The 24,574-nt window shown below is 42.0% G+C and overlaps 1 protein-coding gene across 6 annotated transcripts in view; it reads left to right on the top strand.

Moving 5' to 3' along the window:
• The window catches only part of LOC144694028 (AP-2 complex subunit mu), a 57,743-nt gene that overhangs the window by 18,985 nt on the left and 14,184 nt on the right, over window positions 1-24,574 (top strand). For all 6 annotated transcript variants that reach the window (XM_078564364.1, XM_078564368.1, XM_078564366.1 and 3 more), the window contains exons 3-8: window positions 1,481-1,746; window positions 4,761-4,843; window positions 7,786-7,921; window positions 10,070-10,211; window positions 20,277-20,396; window positions 21,914-22,049. In XM_078564364.1, coding sequence (XP_078420490.1) covers window positions 1,481-1,746; window positions 4,761-4,843; window positions 7,786-7,921; window positions 10,070-10,211; window positions 20,277-20,396; window positions 21,914-22,049 — 883 coding nt within the window. The remainder of the gene's footprint in view (window positions 1-1,480; window positions 1,747-4,760; window positions 4,844-7,785; window positions 7,922-10,069; window positions 10,212-20,276; window positions 20,397-21,913; window positions 22,050-24,574) is intronic.

Here is a 24,574-nt window from a genome sequence, read left to right as displayed (position 1 = left end):
TATCATGTTTCTGGGAGGGAGAGGAAGGTGTGAGGGCGGATGCGCGGGAGATGGGCTGGACACGGTTGAGGGCCCTGTCAACCACCGTGGGTGGAAAACCTCGGTTAAGGAAGAAGGAGGACATGTCAGAGGAACTGTTTTTGAAAGTGGCATCATCAGAACAGTTGCAACGGAGGCGAAGGAGCTAAGAGAATGGGATGGAGTCCTTACAGGAAGCGGGGTGTGAGGAGCTGTAATCGAGGTAGCTGTGGGAGTCGGTAGGTTTGTAATGGATATTGGTGGACAGTCTATCACCAGAAATTGCTGCAAATTGCAGAGGTTATAGAATCCCTTTGATAACCAGTCTAAAACTAATCTGACTGTCCCCTCACTGTTGTCCTCTGCTTCCTAGTTTTCCCTTAACAAATGCATTGGGTTCTGCAGATAATCCCTGTGGCAAAGGTTCACAGACATGGGATTGCGTTTGCTTTTCATCACTGCTTTGTTCCAGAATTGATAGCTCTTCTCATATGGAACTAACTGATGTAGCTCTTCACAGAGTAAAGCACTGCTAAAAGTGCTTTTGCATCAGTGTATGAGCTGTAGTCAAGCAGGCACGTTTTGGCACCCTTTTTAACTTGCCATGCACTAGTGACTGTAGGGCCGGTTGGAAATCCACTGCAAAAGAAGGGGCTGTCTTCTGCTTGTGATTGTCTAAGTCAGGTGCTCATTTGAAGGTGTGGAGTTTGCCTCCTCTTATATTGGGTTCTGGTAGAAAATAACAGCACGTCAGTGAAAAATTAGATGCAGTAATCCATCTTGGTTTGGCTTGGTTGCCGTTTTGGTGCAGGGTAGCTTGAAAGAGCTGCCATCCTCCCCTGTTTCTCGATGTTGTATAGTAGAAGTGGGTGGGCTACGGGTGATATCGTGGTACAAAAAGTAATTGTTGTTCTGTGACTCCAGGCTTTTGAAAGCACTAAATCTTCGAATTATTGTTGGTCAGGGAGCAAATGTGGTGCAATACCTGACTCTCCCACTGGAATGTGACATTACTTGCTGGTGGTCTCTAATAGAAACTAAGAATTGCAACATGTTATTGGAAATGAACCGCATCCTCTGAAACATAAATATTGAATGAGTCAGAATTGTCATCAGAATTTCACTGAAATGTGATTGTGAGCATGACTATCTCTACCGTATCTAAGTGGGGGTTGTGCCTGGAGAGAATACTGAGAGTATACAACTGGGGTGAGTGAGGTACTAACTAGCAACAGCTCCACCACTTTAGGTGGGAGCAGTTAAGGTGATTAATTAGGAGCATCACAAAAGAAACTTCCTATCTTAAATGCAATATTTTCTATATTTATGGATTATACAAGCTGAGTGACAATATCTGTGGTCCCTAAGGCTTCTCATGTCTCAAATGAATTGAACATAAATTAACATTTGAATGAAGACTTGTCCAAAGTGGCCTAATTGGTTGCATTTTTCCTGTTTATAGACGGAATGCAGTGGATGCCTTCCGCGTCAATGTCATCCATGCAAGGCAGCAAGTTCGCTCACCAGTGACTAACATCGCACGTACCAGCTTCTTCCATGTTAAACGTTCCAATATTTGGCTAGCTGCAGTCACCAAGCAGAATGTTAACGCGGCCATGGTCTTTGAGTTCCTGTACAAAATGTGTGATGTCATGACTTCATATTTTGGAAAGATCAGTGAGGAAAACATCAAGAACAACTTTGTCCTTATTTATGAGCTGCTGGACGGTAAGTGTAAGATGCAGGGATGGGAAACAGGAGTGTGGACTGAAGAACGTGAAGCAGAAACCTAGAACACTCAAATAATCTTAAAGCAATCGCACTATGCTGATCTGAAATCAGTTAAAGGATTTTCCATCTGTCTCTCTTGCCATTAATGATTTTATATGGATTGTGAATTCGTCATATTCAAGTGTCCCAAGCATATGGATACTCAGATTGCACTCAGTGCAGACTGATGCTATTATTGTGATTGCTGAGTCCAGGGTAAACTTCATACGGTTGAAGGCAACCCACCACCACTTTAAGGCAACTGCCAATGGGCAATAAATGCCAGCCTTGCTACAATGCCTATTTCACAAGAATGAATTAGAAAAACACCTGGGGTAGTGGAGAAAAATAAAAATGCTGACATTCTTGGATGAGTTTATAGGAATTTTTAATAGATTAGCTGCAATATCATATTGCTTAGATGATTTTCCCCTACCTAATCCACCTGTGGAAGATTGCATTTTGGGAATGGTTGTAACCCTGCCCGCACAAAAGTTAGGTTATGAAAGTGGTAGAGGTAGAGACTGTTTCTATTTGTGGTGGAGACCAAACCTAGAGACCATCAATCTAAAATAGTCACTAAATCTAATGGAGAATTCAGGAGAAACTTCTTTACCCAGACTGGGAATGTGGAACTCACTACTGCAAGGATTGGTCGAGGTGAATAGTGCAGATGTGTTTAGGGGAAGCTAGATGAACATGTGAGGGAGAAAGGAATAGAAGGATATGTGTATAGGGTTAGATTAAGAAGGGCTTGACTACTGGCACAGACCATTTGGGTTGAATGTCCTATTTCTATTCTGTACAAGATGACATGTAAAACAAAAGTACATTCAACAATTCCATGACTGACCTGGAGCTTGATAAGCACGGCTTGTTCACTTGGTTTCGTTTCAGATGAATGTTCAAAAAAAAAATTTGTAATTGTGTTCAGTCTTAAGGTTTCAATTGATTTTAACTGCCCTGATGTCGCCCCCACCCTGGGATGAATTTCGTTTGTCTGCACGCTGAGAATTCGTCCCTATTTGATTGGGTTATCCATTTTTACAAATTAGCTACTGTTTTCCTCTTAAAAACTGGCCACACTCATTGTTATTTCTGATGAATTACAGGGTGAGATTTTTTTAAAAGGCCCATTTTCAAGTTAGGTAAAATTGGAGACTTAGGGCAGAATGAGTTGGATACACATTCCTCTTGATTATCAAACATTGCAGCTATATGTGAAAGAAAATTTTTCAAGGGGAATATATATACTATAATTATTCAGCAGCTTCTCCCAAACCAACAACCTCCACTTCTAAGGCAATGCAGCAAGTGCATGGAGCTCTCATCACCTCCATGCCTCACTCCAATCTGATTTGGACATATAGCAGCCCAGTTTTGTCACTGGGCCAAAATACTGGAACTCCCTACCTAACAGCACTCTGGGTACACCTTCACCACACAATAGTGGTTCAAGAAGGTCATCACCACCTTATCAAGGACAACTAGAGATAGATGAATGCTGTCCTTGCTAGCAATGCCCATAGCCCAAGAATACATTTTAATAAATGTCTTAATTTCTGAACATGGTGGGAGGGAGAATGTTGCCCAAGCTGAGGCAGCTCTAGAACCCACAGACTTCTAAGGGGAACTGAATTGTCCTCCTGCCCTGCTGCCACAGTGGCTTAGGATACATAATGGGGGAGTAGCTAAGTCATGCAGGTGAGGAGACCCCAGGTTCAATCTACAGCTTGTAAGTCAGACAATCTTGGTTGGAGTGTTCTGATTTTATGTTTAAAAATAATGATTTATTACAATGCTGTATAATTTTTTTTGAAGAGAAACAATTCCCAACAACTTAATTATAGCATTACTGGAAGCCAATATGTTTTCATAAAGTCAATAATCACAATCTCAGAATCTTTACAGTGCAGAAGGCAGCCATTCGGCTCATCAGGTTTGCACTGGCTCTCTGAAAGAGCATTCTACCTAGCCCCACTCCCCTGCTTTATCCCTGTAACCCTGCATTCTTTTCAGATAGCAATCCAAATCCCTTTTGAATACCTCGATCGAATCTGCCTCCACCACCCTCTCAGGAAGTGGGCAGTGATAAGTGACATCAAAACTTGGTTATTTCCCTTAACAAAAACTTGTATTCATATAACACCTTTGATGTAGTAGAATGTCTTGGAGCACTTCACAGGAGTGTTATCAAATAAAATTTGACACTGAACCACTTGAGACATTAGGACATGTTGGTCAAAGCTTGGTTGAAGAGTTAGGCTTTAAGGAGCGTCTTAAAGGAGAAAAGAGAGATGGGGCACAGAGATAGAATTCCAGAGCTTGGTGCTTAGGCAGTTGAAGACGCTCGCCAGTGGTGAAGCAGTGGAAATTGGGGGCTGTGCAAGAGGTCAGAATTGTAGGAGCACAGAGATCCTAGAGTGTTGTGGGGCTAGAAGAGGTTTCAGAGAGGAGGAGTGTTGAGACCCTGCAGGCTTTTGAAAATAAGGCTGAGAATTGTTAAAATGGAATTTCCAGATTGGGATGCCCTATGAGCTTGACAGTGGAAGCTGTTGAATGGATACATGTTCCTTAATCGCTGCGTTGGTTTATAGTTGAACTATGAAATGAGATTGGTCCCATGGTCAGCTGTTAGTCTTGAGTTGCCACTTGGCATGTCTGTACTGCCTCATGACACTTGCCGTTCATGCAAGCATTGCATATCCCACTGGCTGCTCACTGAGCTCCCGCTTAACGAATGACCATGTGGGCAAGGTACTGAAGGTATTAAATGGAAGCTAATGGTGAAGTGAATCTGGTTTCAGGGTAAACTAGCTCCTCTGTTTTAAAAGGGGATATAGGGTTTATTACTGAACTGGAATGAGTTTCTTTGACTTGTGTTCTGTTCCAAAAGTCTGTCCCTACTCTTCGTACTTTGTTATTTCCTCTGGGCGTTGTAGTTGAAAAGATTTTTTATTTTGTTTGCTCAGAAATCCTAGATTTTGGCTATCCACAGAATTCTGAGACTGGAGCACTGAAAACATTTATTACCCAACAAGGAATCAAAAGCCAGGTAAGCAGCACTGAGCCTGAAGAAAGCTGCAGTGTTCAAAGATATTGACATTGAGCTATTTGTGTCTTTTGACTAGAATTGTAATCTGCAGTTTGCCACTGATTAAAGGATGACTATATTTAAACCCTAGTTAATTTTAAAGCAGCTTTAATGCAGCTTTCTCTGAAGACTGTCCAACATCCACCAAATCAGCAAAGACATGGCCTTAATCCAAATAAATTTATTGGCTCTCGCTGGGGTTGAGGAATAATTTAAGGGAATATTTTAAACCCCTCAAGTTTTCATCCCTTCTTTGCTGAAGACACTAGTTCATGCTGGGTTGCTGCTGTGTGACATTGTCCACCCTCACCCAAGTGGTTGCTCTTTGTGTAACACTAGGCGCAAGGCTATTGCACCTGATCTTGGTTGTGTCGTTTTCGAGCTGCACAAGTGTTTTAGTGGGAGTCACTGACTGCAAAGCAGTATCCCTGCATAATTCAAGCCACATGCATGTATAGTGCATGCATGCACGCACACTACAGTGCTGGAATATTAAAGCTTGTTGTATTCCACTCTGCTTGAGATCAGGTAGCTTGGAAATAACTCTTTCTAAAATGTGCTTTTCTTTTTACTCTGAATAGTGTTGAATGAGGAGTATAAGTGGCTTCTGTTAGCAATGGATATTGTGCTGAATTGCATTCTTTACAGTGCCCACTTTCTGATGAACCATGCCTTGCTAGTGGAGTGCCCCATGTTTGTATTCCCAGCAGTGGAGTGGTGAAATAGCAGTCCTCCAGGAAGCCGAAAGCAGGGCTGGGGGCCAGTACTACTGATAACAGTTCCTATTTGGGAAGGCTGGCTGGCGCAGATAGGATTATTTGCTGCTGGTGGACTCTAGGGTGGTCTGAGATGTGTCCTGTGTTTGCACACAAATGCTCAGCCTGACTCAGCAGGAAGTCATTCAGTATAATGTACAGAGCTTTTTTTTGTTGATGCAGGCAGTTTTGTATTCGTTCCAATATATTTAACATGTCCAAATTTCACCCTCCCAGTCTCTTCTTCAGTTTTTGAGAAAACAGAGGATAGAAGAAGGCTATGATTAGTCAACTAGTCCATTATCATTATCCTGTAGGGATGGTGGCAGGCGAATTATATACACTGGTCTTTTTCCGCCTAGCAATTCCGCAATCTCGGAATTGCTACAGCACAGGATGAGGCCATTTGGCCCATCATGACTGCACTGGCTCTCCAAAAGAACAGTTTAGCTAGAGCCATTCTCCTGCCTTCTCTCTGTAACCCTGCACATTCTTCCACTTCAAATAACAGTATAATTCCCTTTTGATTGAACCTGGTTCCAGTTGCCTTATTGAAGGTTTTAAGAAATGATCAAGTGCAAAAGGAATTCCTGCTGTGGTTCCAGGGACAAATTCACTTGTACTACAAGACAAATTCCATGCCCGCGTAATATAGTGATCACGGGGTTTCCCTAACTCCGGCAGGGCTTTGTAACTTCGGAGAGAGCAACCACACTGATAGAAATAAATTTATGTCAGAGGCTGGGATCGCCCTTTGCCCTGCAAGTAGAAAATAAGAGAAAAAAGTCCCAAAAGAAGGAGCTGCACTATTTGTACTCCAGGCCTGACCCATTGGCCCTGTTATCTCAGTAGTCTTTTGATAGAAAATCACACCTGACATTTTAAGACAAGTGAGATCGTGTTTCATGGAATTCTGGATGCAAAGGAACTACCCAGGTACTCCCTCCATTTCTCTCACATCTCAATCAGTAGAGTGAGTGAAAAATTCAGTTTTTTTTTAAAAAAAAAAAATCATAAATAGGAGCCAGAGTGAGCCATTCGGCCCCTTGAGCCTGCTCAACTCTTCAGTGAGATCATGGCTGATCTGATTGTGCTCTTAACACCACTTTCATGCCTGTCCCCTTTAACTCCCTTATCAGTCAAGAATCTGTCTATCTCAGCCTTGCATATATTCAATGACCCAGCCTCCACAGCTGTCTGGAAGAAAATTCCAAAGACTGATGACTGTTCTGAAGAAATTCCTCTTCCCCTCCATCTTAAATGGGAGACCCCTAGTGAGGAAGGTGCTAGGTCTCTGACCTAAGCTTTTTCCGATCTAATACTTGGCAGATTTTTCTGAATGTAATGTGGTAGTAAAAGTGCATTTTGCCCTGGAGCCATTTAATAAAATATTGGTCTGGAACTAAATCTTTAATTTTTTTTCTGAAGGTGCAGTTGCTGAGAGAACATGTAGGGTTATTATAGTCGCAATGGAAATTGAGATTGTTGGTGTTAGCATAAACCTAGAAGCTATGTAATGTATTGCCTGCCAGTATAACTACAATCCTTGCTTTAAATGTTGCTGCAACTGGGGCTGGTCATTTGTGCTTGTAAAAGTCACTACACTTCACAGTAATTAATTGTAGGCAAAGCGTTTTGAGACCTTTTTTGAGATGTGATGCAGAACTGTTATAATACATCATTTATTTTCAGTGCACCTGCTCTCGTAGCTAACTTGTTTTCTCTTTTTTTTTAAATCAACTCTTCTGTTCACTACTTGCCTGTTAACCCTGTGTGTGGCGCTCCTGGTTCTAAACCTGCTGTAACACTTTCTTTTTCTCCACCTGTGACTGATGACCTGATTTGTAGCACCAGGTAGGAGAATCTACCTGCTTCTGCTTTGCTTATTGGTGGTGGGGCAGGGAATTCAAAAGTGGCTGTGGAAATATCTTGAATTATTGAACTCTTAATCTAGTTTTCTAGAGAAGAAGGGGAAAGTCAGCACTGAGACCTGTTACAGTGTAATGTGCTGTGGATGTATTGTTGCGTTACTCCGGTTTACAATCGTGATTGACTGCTATGCTGATGTAACCTGGTGCCACTTTAAAAGTTTTTTGGAATCCAGTTCAAAGCCTTGAATTGAGATCAGACAAATGTTCTTTATTCCAGACCAAGGAAGAACAATCACAGATCACCAGCCAGGTAACAGGACAGATCGGATGGAGACGCGAAGGAATCAAGTACAGGCGAAACGAGCTTTTCCTGGATGTTCTGGAGAGTGTCAATCTGCTAATGTCACCTCAAGGTACATGATAAATAGGTGCCGCAGCTGTACAGTTGGAGGGTAAATTTTAGTTCTTCCCCTTTTTCCTGCCAATTTTGACTCCACCTTGCCCCCCACCAACCTCAGCCTGAAGTACTGACTCCTTTCAGGGAAAAATTTCATTGATGCATCCTTCTACTTCAGTGTAGACAAGCTATTGAATGTGGGAAGCTGGTCTGTGTACTTTTTGATAGCCCATCCTACAAACATTCCAACAGGAATTACTCGATAGGAAAGGAAAGTTGGCTTCTTCTTCTTTAGCCCAGGGCACATTTTAAAAATTATTCAGTCAAAGGATGTCGATGTTGCAGGCAAGTCCAGCGTTTATTGTCCAATGCCTAATTCCCCTTGTGAAGGTGGCGAGTAGCATTCTTCACAACTGAATGATTTGCTAGGCCATTTCAGAGGACAGTTGAGTCAATTTCAGAGCAATGTATTAGGAGTCGCATATGGACTGGACCATGTGAGAGCTGCAGATTTCCTGGGAACTGAGCCTGGACCTTGCTAGCCTACATAATTCAGTTATTCATTTCTTTAACCAGCTGAGCTATTGGAAATTGCACAGATGAGTAATTTTCATTGGGCTGTTCCCCCAGTTTTGTATTTTCAAAAGTAAACGTCTTTAATTTCACCTTGTGTCAGCTTAGCCGTGGTTGATTTTGTCTGATGTGAATGATCTGTTCATTGCATATCCTGGTCTTTGCAATAGAATGTTAAACTTTGATTTGTTGATCTGAAATAGTGTATTACGATTTTCATTGACATTCAAAGTGTTTTCCAGGAAAGCAACTTGCTCTTTGTATACTGAGGGGTAGAACTAGGTTTTCTCAGAACATTAATTCTCCTAAAGTCGTTCGCTCTGTAAGTTGACGTAACATGTTTTTAGCTTCAAGAATATTATACTATAAGTTTATTTTATATCAGGGTGTCAAAATTATGTCTCAGCAGAACAGTTTTATCCATGCAGTGTGCAGTGCAGTCTCCTGGGCACTGCTTCTTTCAGCCTGGAACAACTGTGCCTTTTAAGGCACAACACCGATGTCTTCCCCACCCTGTCAGATCACTGGCATAGAGTCAGTGCTCACTTAATGGTGACCAGAGACAAGGGTGCAGGATATTAGTGGTCGGGAAATTGGGGCTGTGGGTGGGGAGGGGTGATGGGCAACATTTGAGGACCCATCACTATGTATTTAAAAATCAAAGCTGATTTCAGACAGCCGTCAGGGACTCCTAAAATAAGAGCAAGGATTAACATAGATGTCTCACCTAGAAATTGGTACGTGTTGCACATTTTTATGGCCAAAAAGCAGGCCAGAAACACACAATGTTTTTTGCCTCAGTTTGTCAAGATAGCACTTGCTGAATGTGAAACAAAGTGCCAGGACACCAAATCGGGCCCATCACGTTAGTTTGAGTATGACATTCCTTTTCAATAAAGGTATAGAGCTGGAAATAGAGTAGGTGAGAGGAAAGACAAGTTATGACATTTCAGGTGGTGGACCCATCATCAGAACTGATAGGTAAGCAAGGCTGTGATTGGCGTGGGATGTGTGGGCGGAGATGTACATGAGTCAGGACTTGAGATTGGATGAACTTGGGTGGCTGCAAACCTAGAGCTGAAGGAGTTACACCCAGAGACAACAAAGGCATAGATGAAGGTTTCAGTGGTGCTGCGAGGACTAAGAGATGAATAATGTGGAGGTGGAAGTAAGCAATCTTGGTGATGGACTAGATGTTGGGGATTTGAAGCTCAGTTCAAGATCCAGTTAAAGCTGCAAAATCTGTACAGAAAGCATAACATTTAAAAAAAAATGTATTAACCAGTGTTGACCTGTAGAGAGAAGAAAAGCTGCAAGAACAGAAAATATGAAATTTAAGGATGATTTGCTGGGAATTATCAGATGGCTGGTCTGAACCCGAAATGTCAGCATGTCTCTTCTAGGTGATCACAGACTTCAGTATGCAGTTTTTTTTCATTTTAATTAATTACTCCATCTAATCAATTTTGTACTCCTTTTAAAATGTCGTGCTGTAACTGCTTCTCTCACTGCCCCTGCCCCTGAGCTTTGTGGTCTTTATTAGAAAGGATGTGTTGCTTCCTGCTTTGAAACCTTTGCCTTTGTGTTTCAGGTCAGGTTCTAAGTGCTCACGTCTCAGGCAGGGTAGTAATGAAGAGTTACTTGAGTGGAATGCCGGAGTGCAAGTTTGGGATGAACGACAAGATTGTTATTGAGAAACAAGGCAAAGGAACTGCTGACGAGAGTGCGAAAAGGTGAGGGATATGAAATCTGTTCTCCCATTGTGCGCTTAACTGATGGTCCATGCTGCACGTAACTATGGAGCCCTGGCAGTTCCATTCGGGCAGCTCTGTTTGTACTGGCTGATTTATCCTGAGAGAAATTTGAGGGTTGCGAGGTTTTGAAAAGATTATTATTTCTTCGTTGGTAGATATATCTTAAATCGGAAACCCAACATCCGTTACAATCAGCAACATGTATGATGTTTGATAAGTAAACTTTACATGTGGCCCTGGAGGCTCCACATGCAAATCCATGCAGTCTTTGAAGATGAAAAGCTTGAATGTTCCGTGGCAAATGGATGTTTAAAAGCAGCCCAAGTAGTTGTGCCTGTGCCAGAGTTTGCAATGTGAGCTTCTAATGTCCATGCACGTCTGCCAAGAAGAAAATCTGACTAATTCCCCCAACCCCCTAACCCCTTGCATTTATTTTTGGCTTTGCTGAAGATGGAGAAAAGTCACTTTGCTTGTGGTTCATGTATACATCTTGGCATAATGACTGACTATCATGTAAATTTGACATTTTGGTATACAGTGGGGAAGTCTGAGATTGAAGTATTTCTCTGATCTGTATCATGGCCTTATCTTTAATGGCATAATTAGCCATTAAACAGACATCTGAGTGGACCTACACTAATACCAGTATTGAACCAGCTCCTGAAACCTTGTTAAGGGCATGTAGCAAAAATATGCCAATACCTTCAGTTTTGGCCAGTATAACATAAAAGCAAAATACTGCGAATGCTGGAAACCTGAAATAAAAATGGAAAATGCTGGAAAAACTCAGCAAATCTGGCAGCATTTGTGAAGATTCCACATATTCTCCACACATGCTGCCAGACCTGCTGAGCTTTTCCAGCATTTTCCGTTTTGTTTATGTTTGCCTATACTTGCTCAGTTGAAATGACAAAACTTTGAGCCTGAGTCTGACCAGCGATCTGCCAGTGATGGGATTTGGGCAGAGGAGACTGAAGGCTGGAGGCTGAAAGACAGGATGAGGAGACTATCTGGATCAATTTAGGGAGATAGGCTGGGAGAGGTAGCGAAATCATTTGAAAATGAGAAATTTTAAAATCATTACATTGGGGTGAAGAGAGCTAGGGCTGTTAGGGTAAAGTTGATGATTTAATATAGGGACAAGTGTGGAATGCCAAGTCGAACAAGTTGTAGTTAATGGAACAAAAACAGAAAATGCTGGAAAAAACTCAGGTCTAGCAGCATCTGTGGAGAGAGGAACAGAGTTAATGTTTTGAGTCCGTATGACCCTTCTTCAGAGCTGAGTTTCTGGAGTTTGGAGGCCAAATGTAAGAGATTGGCGAAATTGAGCCCAAGTGAAGGGGTGGCAATTGAAGAGGACCTTGTAGTTGCCTGCATTAAACAGCATTGTTTGAAGAAGGCGGGGAGGTATAATTGCTTGATTACTGGCAGTTTGGGTGAGTGAGGGGGTGTTAATCTCTTTGTAAAATCTAATTTTGTTTTTATTTAGCATTGACAAATTTACTTTCTAAATTCTAAATTTCCCAGCCTTAAGTAGGGTTTCAGGGTTCTACTGGAAGGGCAGCTGAAGCTAGCTAATTTAAGGAAAGTAGCTTAAGCCAATTTTTCTGTAACTGGGGTCAGCTAACTCCTTAGTTTGAGAAGGATAAATGAACAGACATTTCAGTGCGACTTAGTGTGGATTGCGACTTGGAACAGAGTGCTGGATTTAGGTGATTAAGGCAGTTAGGTGAGGAGGGGAAACAGGTGCTCCTTTGTTTTTTCAAACTTTTTCACGCTATAGAAATAGGTTCTTGCTCTACTACAGGGGTAGGAGCTAGCTTTTTGGCGAATATCTGGTGAGTGGTTAAGGTCTATTCTATTCCTAAGGCTTAAAAGGAATGCAAACTGGTGATAAAGTTAATAAAATATATTTAAAAATGGAAATAAAGACTCATTAAGGATGTCAGGACAGGCAATGTTGGAGCTGCTGCATGTGGGTGCTCCTGAATGTCAACGTGACCCAGAGCAAACATGTCTGCAGCAAGTATTTGCAGCTTGAAGAGCTTCGGCTCAGTCATTGAGCTGGAGGCTGAGCTGCACACACTATGACACACCAGGGAGGGGGAAAGTTACCTGGATACTTTGTATCAGGAGGCAGTCACATCTCTTAAGAACAGGGCCTTCTGATTTGGTCAATGGCTGACAGGAGAGTGTAACTTGGTTGGATAGACTTGGGTTGTTTTCATTGGAACAAAGAAGACTGAGGGGTGACCTGATGGAGGTGTACAAGATTGAGGGGCATGGACAGGGTGGATAGGGAGCAGCTGTTCCCCTTAGTTGAAGGGTCAGTCACAAGGGGGGGGACAAGTTCGAGGTGAGGGGCAGGAGGTTTAGGGGGGATGTGAGGAAAAACTTTTTTACCCAGAGGGTGGTGACGGTCTGGAATGCGCTGCCTGGGAGGGTGGTGGAGGCGGGCTGCCTCACACCCTTTAAAAAGTACCTGGATGAGCACTTGGCACGTCATAACATTCAAGGCTATGGGCCAAGTGCTGGTAAATGGGATTAGGTAGGTAGGTCAGGTGTTTCTCACGTGTCGGTGCAGACTTGATGGGCTGAAGGGCCTCTTCTGCACTCTGTGATTCTGAGACTGTGCGTGAGGCAGGTAAGGGGACCCAGAGGGCAGAAGCACAGGAGTCTCTGCCTTTGCTTTGGTCCAGCAGGTTTGAGGTTCTTTCAGCCTGTTTGGATGAGAGTGGGAGCTGCAGGGTAGATGAGCTGACCATGGCACTGTGCTACAGGAAGCCATTCAAGTGAGGAGTGCAAAAATGAATGTAGTGATAGTAGGGGACAGTCTAGTGAGGGGGATTGACACTGTTCTGTGAGGCAAAGAGCGAGAATGTCTATGTTGTCTGGCTGGTGCCAGGGTTTGGGACATCTGCTCAGGTCTGGATAGGAACTTGCAGTGAGAGGGGAAGGATCCAATCAATGTGGTCCACGAAAGTACCAACGAGACAGACAACTAGGAAAGAGGTTCTGCATGGTCAGTATGAGGAGCTAGGCACCAAATTAAGAAGCAGTACCTCAGATGGTAATCTCTGGATTATTACCTGAGCCACAATGCAAATTGGCATAGGGCAAATAAGATTAGATAAGTGAATGCATAGCTCAAAGACTGGGGTGGGAGAAGTGGGTTCCAGTTCGTAGGCTACTGGCACCAGTATTGGGGACAGTGGGATCTGTACCATTGGGACTGAACCGTGCTAGTACTGGTGCTCTAGCGAACCACTTAAAGAGGGAAGTATAGAGGTTTTTAAACTAAAGAACGGAGGCAAGGGTTCACGCTTGGGAAGATGTGGTAAATCAAAGAGTATAGACAAGGCAACAAAGAAAGATAATACTATGGGAAATGATTGACAGATTGTGACAGGAAGGGATAGAGAATACAAAGCTCAGGGTACATCAGGTAAGGCTAGAGGTTATAAAGGGACAAAACCAAAGGCGCTCTATCTGAATGCATGTAACATATGTAACAAACAGATGAACTGAGAGTGCAAATAGAAATAAGTATGATCTGATAGCCATTACGGAGACATGGCTGCAGGATGACATAGATTGGGACCTGAATAGTGAAGGGTACATGACACTTGGGAAGGACAGAAGGCTGGGAAAAAGTGGGTGGGTGTCTCTGTTAATTAATGATGGTATTAACACAACAGAGAGAGATGATCTAAGTTTAGGAAACCAGGATGTACAGACAGTTTGATAGAGATGAGAAATAAAAAGGACAAGAAGTCACTTGTGGGAATGGTGTCCAGGCCTCCTAACAGTAACCACATGTTAGGACAGAGCATAAAGGAAGAAATAATGGGAGCTTGTCAGAAAGGTACGGCAAAAGTCATGGGGGATTTTTACCTAAGTATAGGCTGGATAAATCAGATGTGAAAAGGTAGCCTAGATGAGTTCATAGTGTTTGGAGCCAGCCAGAGAACAGGCTATACTAAGATAAAAGCAAAATAACTGCGGATGCTGGAAATCTGAAACAAAAACAGAAAATGCTGGAAAAACTCAGCAGGTCTAACAGCATCTGTGGAGAGAAAAAGTGTTAACGTTTCGAGTCCGTATGGCTCTCCTTCAGAGCAGGTTGGACAGGCTAGGATAAAAGCAAAAAACTGCGGATGCTGGAAATCCAAAACAAAAATACCTGGAAAAACTCAGCAGGTCTGTCTTTTCCCACCTATTTCCATTATTTTTAAATGTATTTCCATCCTTTGTTTTATCTCTACCTTTTAGTCTATTTCGATCCCTTCCCCCCCACCCCACCCCAACTAGGGCTAGCTGTACCTTGCTCGTCCTGCTTTCTACCCTTAATGTCATCTATTATCACATTCCTTAGATAATATCGCCACCTTCAACACCTCTTTGTCATTTTGTCTATGACATCTTTTGGTTATCTCCACCTATCGCTGGCCCTCTATCCAGCTCTACTTGTCCCACCCCCCCTTAAACCAGCTTATATTTCACCTCTTTTCTATCTTTCCTTAGTTCTGTTGAAGAGTCATACGGACTCAAAATGTTAACTCTGTTCCTCTCCACAGATGCTGTCAGACCTGCTGAGTTTTTCCAGGTATTTGTTTTTGTTTTATACAGGCTAGGGTTGTATCCACTGGAGTTTAGAAGAGTCAGAGGCAACTTGATTGACATCTTAAGATCCTGAGAGGTCTTGACAGGGTGGATGTGGAGAGGATGTTTCCCCTTGATGGTGAACCGAGGCGGGGGGGGGGGTCACTGTTTAAAAATAAAGGGTTGCCCATTTAAGACAGAGATGAGAAATTTTTTCTAAAGGTAGCGAGTCTTGAAACTCCCTACCTCGAAAGGCAGTGGAAGCAGAGCCTTTAAATATTTTTAAGGCAGAGCTAGATAGATTCTTGATAAACAAGGGGGTGCCAGTTTATTGGGGGGGGTAGGTGGGAGGTTACAGTCAGATCAGCTATGATCTTGTTGAATGGTGGAGCAGGCTCAAGGGGTTGAGTCGCCTACTCCTAATTTGTATGTTTATATAATGCAGCACAGTCACAGAGGATGTCATTTGTGACTTTGCTAGGGTGGACTCAATGCTGCGAGCAGAGCTGAAGACAGGCTAAAGTGATTAGAATGGTTATTTCTGAAAGAGGCAGTAATCGGTTGGAGAGCCATTAGGGGTAGGGAGGTTAGGGATATCGGCAGGGGGTGGGGCAGAATGGAGGTTGGGGCGGGGAGCAGAATGGAATTGATGGGTTGAACTTAATTTTTTGTGGAAGCGGGTGTCCATGATGTTTGTGTTTACAGTTTGTATTTCGCTTATCGCTGGTAAAAAGATAGATGGTGCTTGAGCCTTTGACAATGTCAGAATGGAGGCAGATGTGAAGTTAATAGAGATTGGATTAAAGGAGCAGAATATTGGGCATGAATCCTGGTAATTTACAAGTTCCATTCGTTGACTGATGTGCTCATGGCTCACATGAATTGTAATGTGTAACTCAATAAATCAAAAAGATGATGCCACCTTCCAAAGCGTTGCTTCTGACATGTCTTCCTTTTTCCTTAACCAAGGGTCCACGCCCCCACTGGTTGGCAGGACCGTCAACAATGTCTGACTCATCTCCTGTGTCTGCGCCCTCACCCCTTCCCTTGCCTCCCAAAACCATGATAGGGATCCGCAGTCCTCACTTTTCACCCCACCAATCTCTGCACTCAAAGGATCATCCTCCACGGTTGCTGCCAACTCCAGCGTGATGTCATCACCAAACACATCTTCCCCAGGGGGCTTTATCTCCCAGAGGGGATACATAGGCTTACAAAGCCCAAGGACATGGTAGCCTTGAAGGGCAGTTATTTGGTAATGATGTCTAGAGTGTGACAGGAAGGGACAGAGTGTACAAACATTTTTAAAAAACAGCAAAGAGGGTCAAAAGGGGGAAAAAATGTTAAAAAGGCAAAATTAATGGACATAGTATTCAGAACAAAATTAATGAATTAACGGCACAAATAGAGATTAATGGGTATGATCTTATAGCTATTACGGAGACGTGGTTACAAGTAGATCAAAGCTGGGATCTAAATATTCTGGGTATGTAACTTTTCAAAAGGACAGGTAGGAAAGAAGGGGTAGCTTCGTTAGTATGAGATCGAATAAGTGCGATGGCAAAAAAAGGATCTTGGATCGAAAGATGTAGAATCCTTTTGTGGGGAGGTAAGAAATAAGGGGAAGAAGACACTGGTGGGAGTAGTCTATAGGCCCCCTGACTGTAGTATACTGAAGGACAGAGAATAAATCAGGAGATAATGAGGGCATGTAAAAAAGGCAGTACATTAAACATGGGTGACTTTAATTTTCATGTAGTTTGAGAAAATCAAATTGGCAAAGGTAGCCACGAGCAAGAAATCATAGTGTACTCAGGACAGTTTCTTAGAACAATATGTTATGAATCCAACCAAGGATCAGGCTATTTTGGATTTGGTAATGTGTAATGAGGCAGGTTTAATAAATGATCTGAGTGAAGGATCCCCTAGGAAACAGTGACCATAATATGACAGAATTTAGCATTCAGTTTGAGAGTGAGAAACCTGGGTCAGAAACAACTGTGCTAAACTTAAATAAGGGTAATTACAATGGAATGAGGGCAGAGTTGGCTGGTGTGGACTGGGAAAGGAGTTTAGCAGAAAAGACGGTTGATGAACAATGGCAGACGTTTAAGAAAATAGTTCATGGCTCTCAACAAAGATGTATCCCAGTGAGGAAAAAGGATTCTAGGAAGGGGATAAACCAACCACAGTTAACCAAGGAAGGTAAGGACGGTATCAAATTGAAAGAAAAAACATTCAGTGTGACAAAGATTAGTGGTAAGCCAAAGGATTGGGAAAGCTTTAAAAACCAACAAAAGATGACCAAAAAATAGAGGGAGAAAATAAACTTTGAAGGTAAACTAGCAAGTAATATAAAAATGCACAGTAAGAGTTTCTTTAAATATATATAAAGGAAGAGAGGGGCCAAAGTGAACATAGGCCCCTTAGAGAATGAGGCTGGGGAAATAATAATGGGGAACCAGGAAATGGCAGAGGAGTTGAATAAATACTTTGCTTCAGTCTTCACGATAGAAGATACTAATAGCATTCCAAAAATACTAAATAATCAAGGGGCAAAATGAGGGGGAGGAAATAAATACAATAACGATCACTAGAGGAAAAAGTACTGGGGGAACTAATGGGGCTAAAGGCCAACAAGTCCCCTGTATCTGATGGGTTGCTTCCTAGGATATCAAAGGAAGTAGCTACAGAAATAGTGGATGCACTGGTAGTAATCCTCCGAGAATCCTTAGATTCTGGATAAGTCCCAGAGGATTGGAGAATGGCCAATGTAACACCCTTATTCAAAAAGAGAGGGTGACAAAAAAACAGGCAACTATAGGCAAGCTAGCTTAACATCTGTCATTGGGAAAATGTTAGAATCTATTTTAAAGGATGTAATAGCAGAGCATTTAGAAATACACAATCTAATCAAGCAGAGTCAGCATGGCTTCATGAAGGGGAAATCATGCCTGACAAATTTATTAGAATTCTTTGAGGTGGTAACAAGCAGGATAGTTAAAGGGGAACCAGAAGATGTAATATATTTGGATTTCCAAAATGTGTTCGATAAGGTACCACATAAGGCTACTTAAGATAAGAACCCATGGCATTGGGGTAGTATATTAACATGGATGGAGGATTGGCTAAGTAATAGAAGACAGAGTTGGGATAAGAGGGGGCATTTTCAGGATGGCAACCTGTAACTAGCGGAGTGCCACAGGGATCAATGCTGGGGCCTCAATTTTTTGCAATATATATTAATGACTTAGATGAGGGAAGTGATTTTGCTATCACCAAGTTTGCGGATGATACAAAAATAGGTGGGAAGGCAAGTGGTGAAGTTGGCACAAGGAGTCTACAGAGGGATATGGACAGGTTAAGTGGGCAAAAACTTGGCAGATGGAATATAATGTGAGAAAATGTGAGGTTATGCACTTTGGCAGAAAGAATAGAGGAGCTGAATATTATTTAAATGGAGAAAGGCTGCAGCACAGAGGGATTTGGGAGTTCTTGTGCATGAATCTCAAAAAGCTAACATATAAGTTAAACAGGTAATAGAGAAGGTAAATGGAATGTTGGCCTTTATTTCAAAGGGAATGGAGTATAAAAATAGGGATGTCTTGCTAAAACTATACAAAGGCACTAGTTAGACCACACCCAGAATACTGTGATCAATTTTGGTCCCCTTATCTAAGGAAGCATATACTGGCATTGGAGGCAGACCAGAGAAGGCTCTCTTAGTTGATCCTGGGCATGGAGGGATTTTCTATGAGGAGAGGTTGAGTAGGGTGGGCCTGTAGTCATTGGAGTTTAGAAGACTGCGAGGTGACCTTATTGAAATATATAAGATTCTTAAGGGGCTTGACAGGGTAGATGCTGAGAGGTTGTTTCCCCTTGTGGGAGAGCCTAGGACCAAAGGGTATAATCTCAGAGTAAGGGGGCGTGCATTTAAAACAGAGATGAGGAGGAATTTCTTTGAGATAGTCAATCTGTGGAACTTTTTACTGCATAGGGCTGTGGAGACTGGGTCATTAAGTATATTCAAGGCAGATTTTTAATCAGTAAGGGAATCAAAGGTTCTGGGCAAAAGGCAGGAAAGTGGATTTAAGGATTATCAGATCAGCCATGATTTCATTGAATGGCGGAGTAGACTCGATGGACCGATTGGCCAACTTCTAAGTCTTATAGTCTATGGTCCCTTAGCCCCCACCAGTCAGCATTCTGTAGGGACACCCTCCGAGACACCCTGGTTCACTCCTCCATCACCCCTAACTTCTCCATCACCCTTCCCACGGCACTTTTCCATGCAATCGCAGAAGGTGCAACATCTGCCCTTTTTTTTACCTCCTCCCTCCTCACCCTCCAAGGCACCAAACACGCCTTTCAGGCGAAGCAGCGCTTACTTGCACCTCCTTCAATTTGATCTATTGTATTGGCTGCTCCCAATATGGTCTCCTCTACATTGAGAAGGCTGGGTGACTGCTTTGCGGAACACCTTCGCTCAGTCTGCAAGCATAACCCAGACCTTTCTATGGCTTGCCATTCCAGCACAATATCATGCTCTCATGCCCACATGACTATCTTTGGCCTGCTGTAATGTTCCAGTGAAGCCCAGTGCAAACAGGAGGAACAGCACCTCATCTTCTGATTAAGCACTTCACAGCCTTCCAAATGTAACATAGAGTTCAATAACTTCAGACCATAAACTCTGTCTTCCATCTTTACCCACTTAAAAAAAAAATCCAGTTTTTAAAATTGTAATTTTACTTGTAATTTTCATTTTTTTTTACTTCCCTCCACCACCCATCCCAATAGTCTTCACCACTACCGTTAACACTCGCTTTGTCTTGTGTCCATGACATCTTTGTCAGGCTCTCCTTGGCCCCCGCCTATCCCTGATCTTTTATCTTGCTCCACCCTCTCTTAAACAGTATAAAATCCATCACATTTCTGTTTCTGTTTAGCTCTGAAGAAGAGTCATACGGACTCGAAACGTTAACTCTGTTTCTCTCTCCACGGATGCTGCCAGACGCGCTGAGTTTTTCCAGCATTTTTTGTTTTTGTTTCAGATTTCCAGCATCTGCAGTATTTTGCTTAAATCAAAAATATAATTGGCTATTTGTATTACATGGATCCTCTCACTTCTGGTCTTTGTGATGTTTCCTATCCTTGAAAGCAAGTTGAAATCATGTTGATCCAATACCTCTGTTCACGTTGCTAGAAGAAACTGACTGCAAAAACGCTAGTCTTAATATGTAATTGAGCAGATTTGTCCATTCTGAGGCAACTTGCACTTTTGTCCAGATGGCAGTGTAATTTATGTATTAAGTTTATTATCTTTAGATCCACAATGTAATGCTTTCACTTAGTGCAAAGGGAGAAACCTGGGTATGATACTTGGTCTGTTTTTTAAGCCAAATTATTTTGTAATTCTAGACCCCTCTCTTTATTCTGTAGTGGTAAACAATCTATAGCAATTGATGACTGCACGTTCCACCAGTGTGTACGGCTCAGCAAGTTTGAATCTGAAAGGAGCATTAGTTTCATCCCACCAGATGGCGAATATGAACTTATGAGGTAAGTACCCAGCAATGTGGGGAACAAAGAAGGTTCATAAAAGCATGCATAGGGAATGGCTTCAGATTTCCAAAACAATTATGTTACTTGTACAGCTGATTCCTGGAATTGGACTGCTTTTTCTACATTAAGTGAGTACTAAATCCTGCATGCTATGTAAAATGTTGGATTTCAAATTCTAGTCAGTAATTTATATTAGGAAATATGTTTTTTCCTTTTTCCAGCATACTGCAGAACGTTTAATTCGAGTTTTTGAGATACGTAAATGCATTTGTTGTTGGTCTCCCTCGTACTCTAAACTTAATTATGTTGTTAATTAACCAGCCAGCATTGATTAGAGTCAGAAACAAAAAGTCTGAAGAGTCATACGGACTCGAAACGTTAACTCTGTCTTTCTCTCCACAGATGCTGTGAGACCTGCTGAGTTTTTCCAGCACGTTTTTTTGTTTCAGATTTCCAGCACCCGCAGTATTTTACCTTTCGATTAAAATCAGAGTAATTATGGTGCAGAAGGATTACCCCCTCTTGTTATTATTACCTGCCATGGCGAAGAAGGAGGCCATTCAGCCCATTGGTTCAATTTCAGCTCTGTAGAATATTTAGCCTTGTCCTGCATCTTTAAGTGCATATCACCTTTTGCCCCTATTAGGCCTCACCCCACCTCTCACTACCTGCTTACTATTTGGATAACGGTAGAAGATTTTTGGGTTCCCTTTTACGTTAATGTTTATGATGGAATACAGTACTAGAGTGTTGGTTAATTCCTACTTAATAGAACAATTAATGAGGTGGTCGATACGGTTAACACCATCACAAGATAAAAGGTTTAAGTGACTAAGCATTTAATACTAATCCGAAGAACCTAAATTATGGGCACTGCAGCCATTTCCATGCATCAAAATATCGCAACTCAGGTAGGCTTCAATTAGTTATTGTAAACCTCAGCAATCTGAGATTACAATTTAGCATAGTTGGGTTTACAGTTTGTATTCAGCATACCGTTTGTAAGTTCTAATATTGAGGCTGTCCCTCTGTGACATGAGCATAAGATGTACAGGCTCCCTTGTGTAGCAGAGCTAACAGTGCATTATTAATCTGTGCAGGGGTCTCGATCTTGCCACATTCAGAACCCTGGAGCTACGTATAGATAAGGGTGGCGTTTTGGCTCATTTTGACTATTATGGAGATCCACAGTATATAAACACCTGTTGATTGGCTTAGTTTGCTTCCTCCACTGGCCATGATTGACAGTGTTTAACTTGTTAGAGTCACAGCCACTATTTTTTTTTTACCTTTTTCAACAGTGCTTTGCTCACCTGCAAGTAACCCTTGAGGCCATTAAATAAAGATTGACATCATCTGTGATGTCTTGGAAATGAGGCAAGAAAATTTTTGTTTGTTTAAAGCCTCTGAGTTTTGGATAAGTAATGCCTGTAAACTTTTGAGGGCAGGGTCAAGGGGAGAAAACACTCTATTTATTTTGTTCTATTTGTAAAAGATTACATTGTTTTCTTAAGGTACCGAACCACTAAAGATATCATTCTGCCGTTCCGTGTGATCCCATTGGTCAGAGAAGTAGGTCGCACTAAACTTGAAGTGAAAGTTGTCATCAAATCAAACTTCAAACCATCCCTGCTGGCTCAGAAGATTGAGGTAAAGGATTTTCACCCCTTTCTACTGTTTTCACCATGTTTCCTTAACTTCTTTGTGCTCCTTTATAATCTCTCTCAAATGCACAGCATAATAAAAATAGTGCTCACTGTTAATCAGGACAAGGTTTGAGCGTTTTTCATTCTCCTACAATGCTAATGCACTTTGTCTTAGTCAGGGTCCACTACAAGACCTGAGTGCACAATTTAGACTGATATGTCGCAGGAGAACTGCATTATATGAATGCCATCCTCAGGTGAAATATTAAACTGAGGCCCCAATTCACCTCGTTTGGTTTGTTGCAAAAGATCTCTGTACCTTGGCCAATATTTATCCTTCAGTCAATGCCACCAAACAGATAATGAAAGGAGTTGCATTTATACTGTCTTTCATGGCCACAGGATTTTACCAAGCACTTTGATTAAATACTTTTTAATTGTGGGCACTGACTCTGGTAGGAAAAACAGCATCCAATTTCCACACAGCAAGATCCCACAAACAGCAATGAAAATAAAATTACCAGGTTATCTTCAGTGATGCTGTTTGAGGAATAAATATTGGCCAGGATGCTGAGAGAATATCTGCTACTATTTGAATAGTGCCGGAGTGACGTATTTTGACGTCCATCTGGGTAGATGACAGTGACTAGGTTTAATGTGTCATCTGAGAAAGGGCATCTCTGAAAGTGTTGTGCTCCCTTGGTGCTGCACTGGAGTGTCAGCTTGGATTAACTGCTCAAGCCTCTGGAGTGGGCCTTGAACCAACGTCTTCCTGACTCAGGCAAGATTACTAGCCATGAGCCATACCCAGCACCATAACTCTCATAATCTCTGCTGTTGTGGCTGTTTGCTATTGCAAATTGGCTGCTGTGTTTGTCTATAGAACAAGAGCTACATTGAAAAGTAATGTGACCCACTTTGGGATATCCTGAAAGGTGCTAAATAAATGCCTATTTCCCCTGTATTATAAACCATAATGGAGAGTTCTGATGTTCGTCCAATGTTACTTTTAATTGGGACACCACCCTTTAGGAAGGATGCCAGGTTCTTGTAGAGGATGCAGAGGAGATTTATCAGAATGTTACCAGGAATGAGACTTGAGTTATGTGGAGTGATGGGAGAAGCTGGTGTTGTTTTCCTTCAAGTTGAGAAGGTTAAGGGGAAGTTCAGTAGAGATGTTTAAAATTGAGGGGTTTTGATAGAGTAAGTAAGGAGAAATTGTTCCTTCTGGCAGGAGAGTCAGTAACCAGACAGCACATATATAAGGTAATTGGCAGAAGAGCCAGGAGGGAGTGAATTTTTTTTACACAGTATTTTTAATCCTTAGCTGGAGGGAACCTTGATTTGGTTGCAGGGTAATTTTGGCAGGATGTCACAGCTTTGAAGGGTTCAAACCAAAGATTAATAGTGGGATGCAGGGTTTGCTACAGAATAGTGTTTCAGGAAAGCTACTTTAATTGTGTCTGAGTTGAACTGCTAATATCTTATTGTTTATTCTTAATTGAGACGCAAGTCAAGGCCGCACTGTGGTAATCTTAGCCACTCTTTAACCCTGAATGTCTAGCACTAAGCCAAGTGCACTTGGCAGTTCTCGACATTTTGATTTTGCTCAGTCTCCATGAATGTTATTGGTTCCATATGTCAACAATCAGTTGGGAATCAGCATCTGCTGGGAAAGAGATGCAAACCGTTTCTATTTCTTGGCAGCTGCCCGGTTTACTGATTGAACTCATATTCCTGAGAATGTCTGCGGTTTGCCGTCTCAGCAAACTTCTGTCCTGAATGCTGTTCTTTGATTTACTGTCGTCTGTTCAGCTTCGCCCTTTAGATCGAGATGAGAAATGTCATTCAGCCATTGAAGCTTAGCGCTCTAGTGCATTAACTGATTGTTTTGCCTCAGTTACCTTCCTGGATTACTGAGTTTATATGATGTTTGGATCTTAAATGTGCACACAGGGTGTATGTGTGTGATTGGATCAAAGGGAAGTCTGTGTATATGTTTGACATGAGCGTTGCTGTAATTGAATAACCTGACTTTTTTCTCTGCGGTCACTACAGTTATTCTGAGCATCCATGTTTAAAGGAGCAAAGAATCAACTGTCATTTCTCTGGTCCACTGATGTTTGCTGAAAAGGGTGCTAATTAGAAGTCAATAAGGATCAAAAACCGGCATTAACTAGGTTATTGGTTGCAGCCAAGTATTGTTTAATGCATGCTGTCTCAATTACTCATAAAGTAGCAAAGTACTGTAAAGTTTGTTTTCAGGATCAGTCAAGACGACAGGAAGGTTTACAATTATCTGAATGTGACATCCCTTCTTGATCTCCACTGATTAATGAGGGGACTTGGGCTTTAGATCCATAATGGCAGATAAGGAAGCCATTCAGCCCCTCGCATCCATGATGCCTTGCTGTAGAGCAGTCCGATTTCTCCCATTCTGTCCCAGTAGCCCTGTAATTTTATTTCCAAGCGTCCATCCAATTTTCTTTTGAAATTATAATTATCTCCACTTCCTCCATCTTCATAGGC

This window comes from Cetorhinus maximus, chromosome 19, assembly GCF_964194155.1.
Source record: "Cetorhinus maximus chromosome 19, sCetMax3.hap1.1, whole genome shotgun sequence".
NCBI lineage: Eukaryota > Metazoa > Chordata > Chondrichthyes > Lamniformes > Cetorhinidae > Cetorhinus > Cetorhinus maximus.
This window is presented reverse-complemented; position numbering and strand designations above follow the sequence as displayed.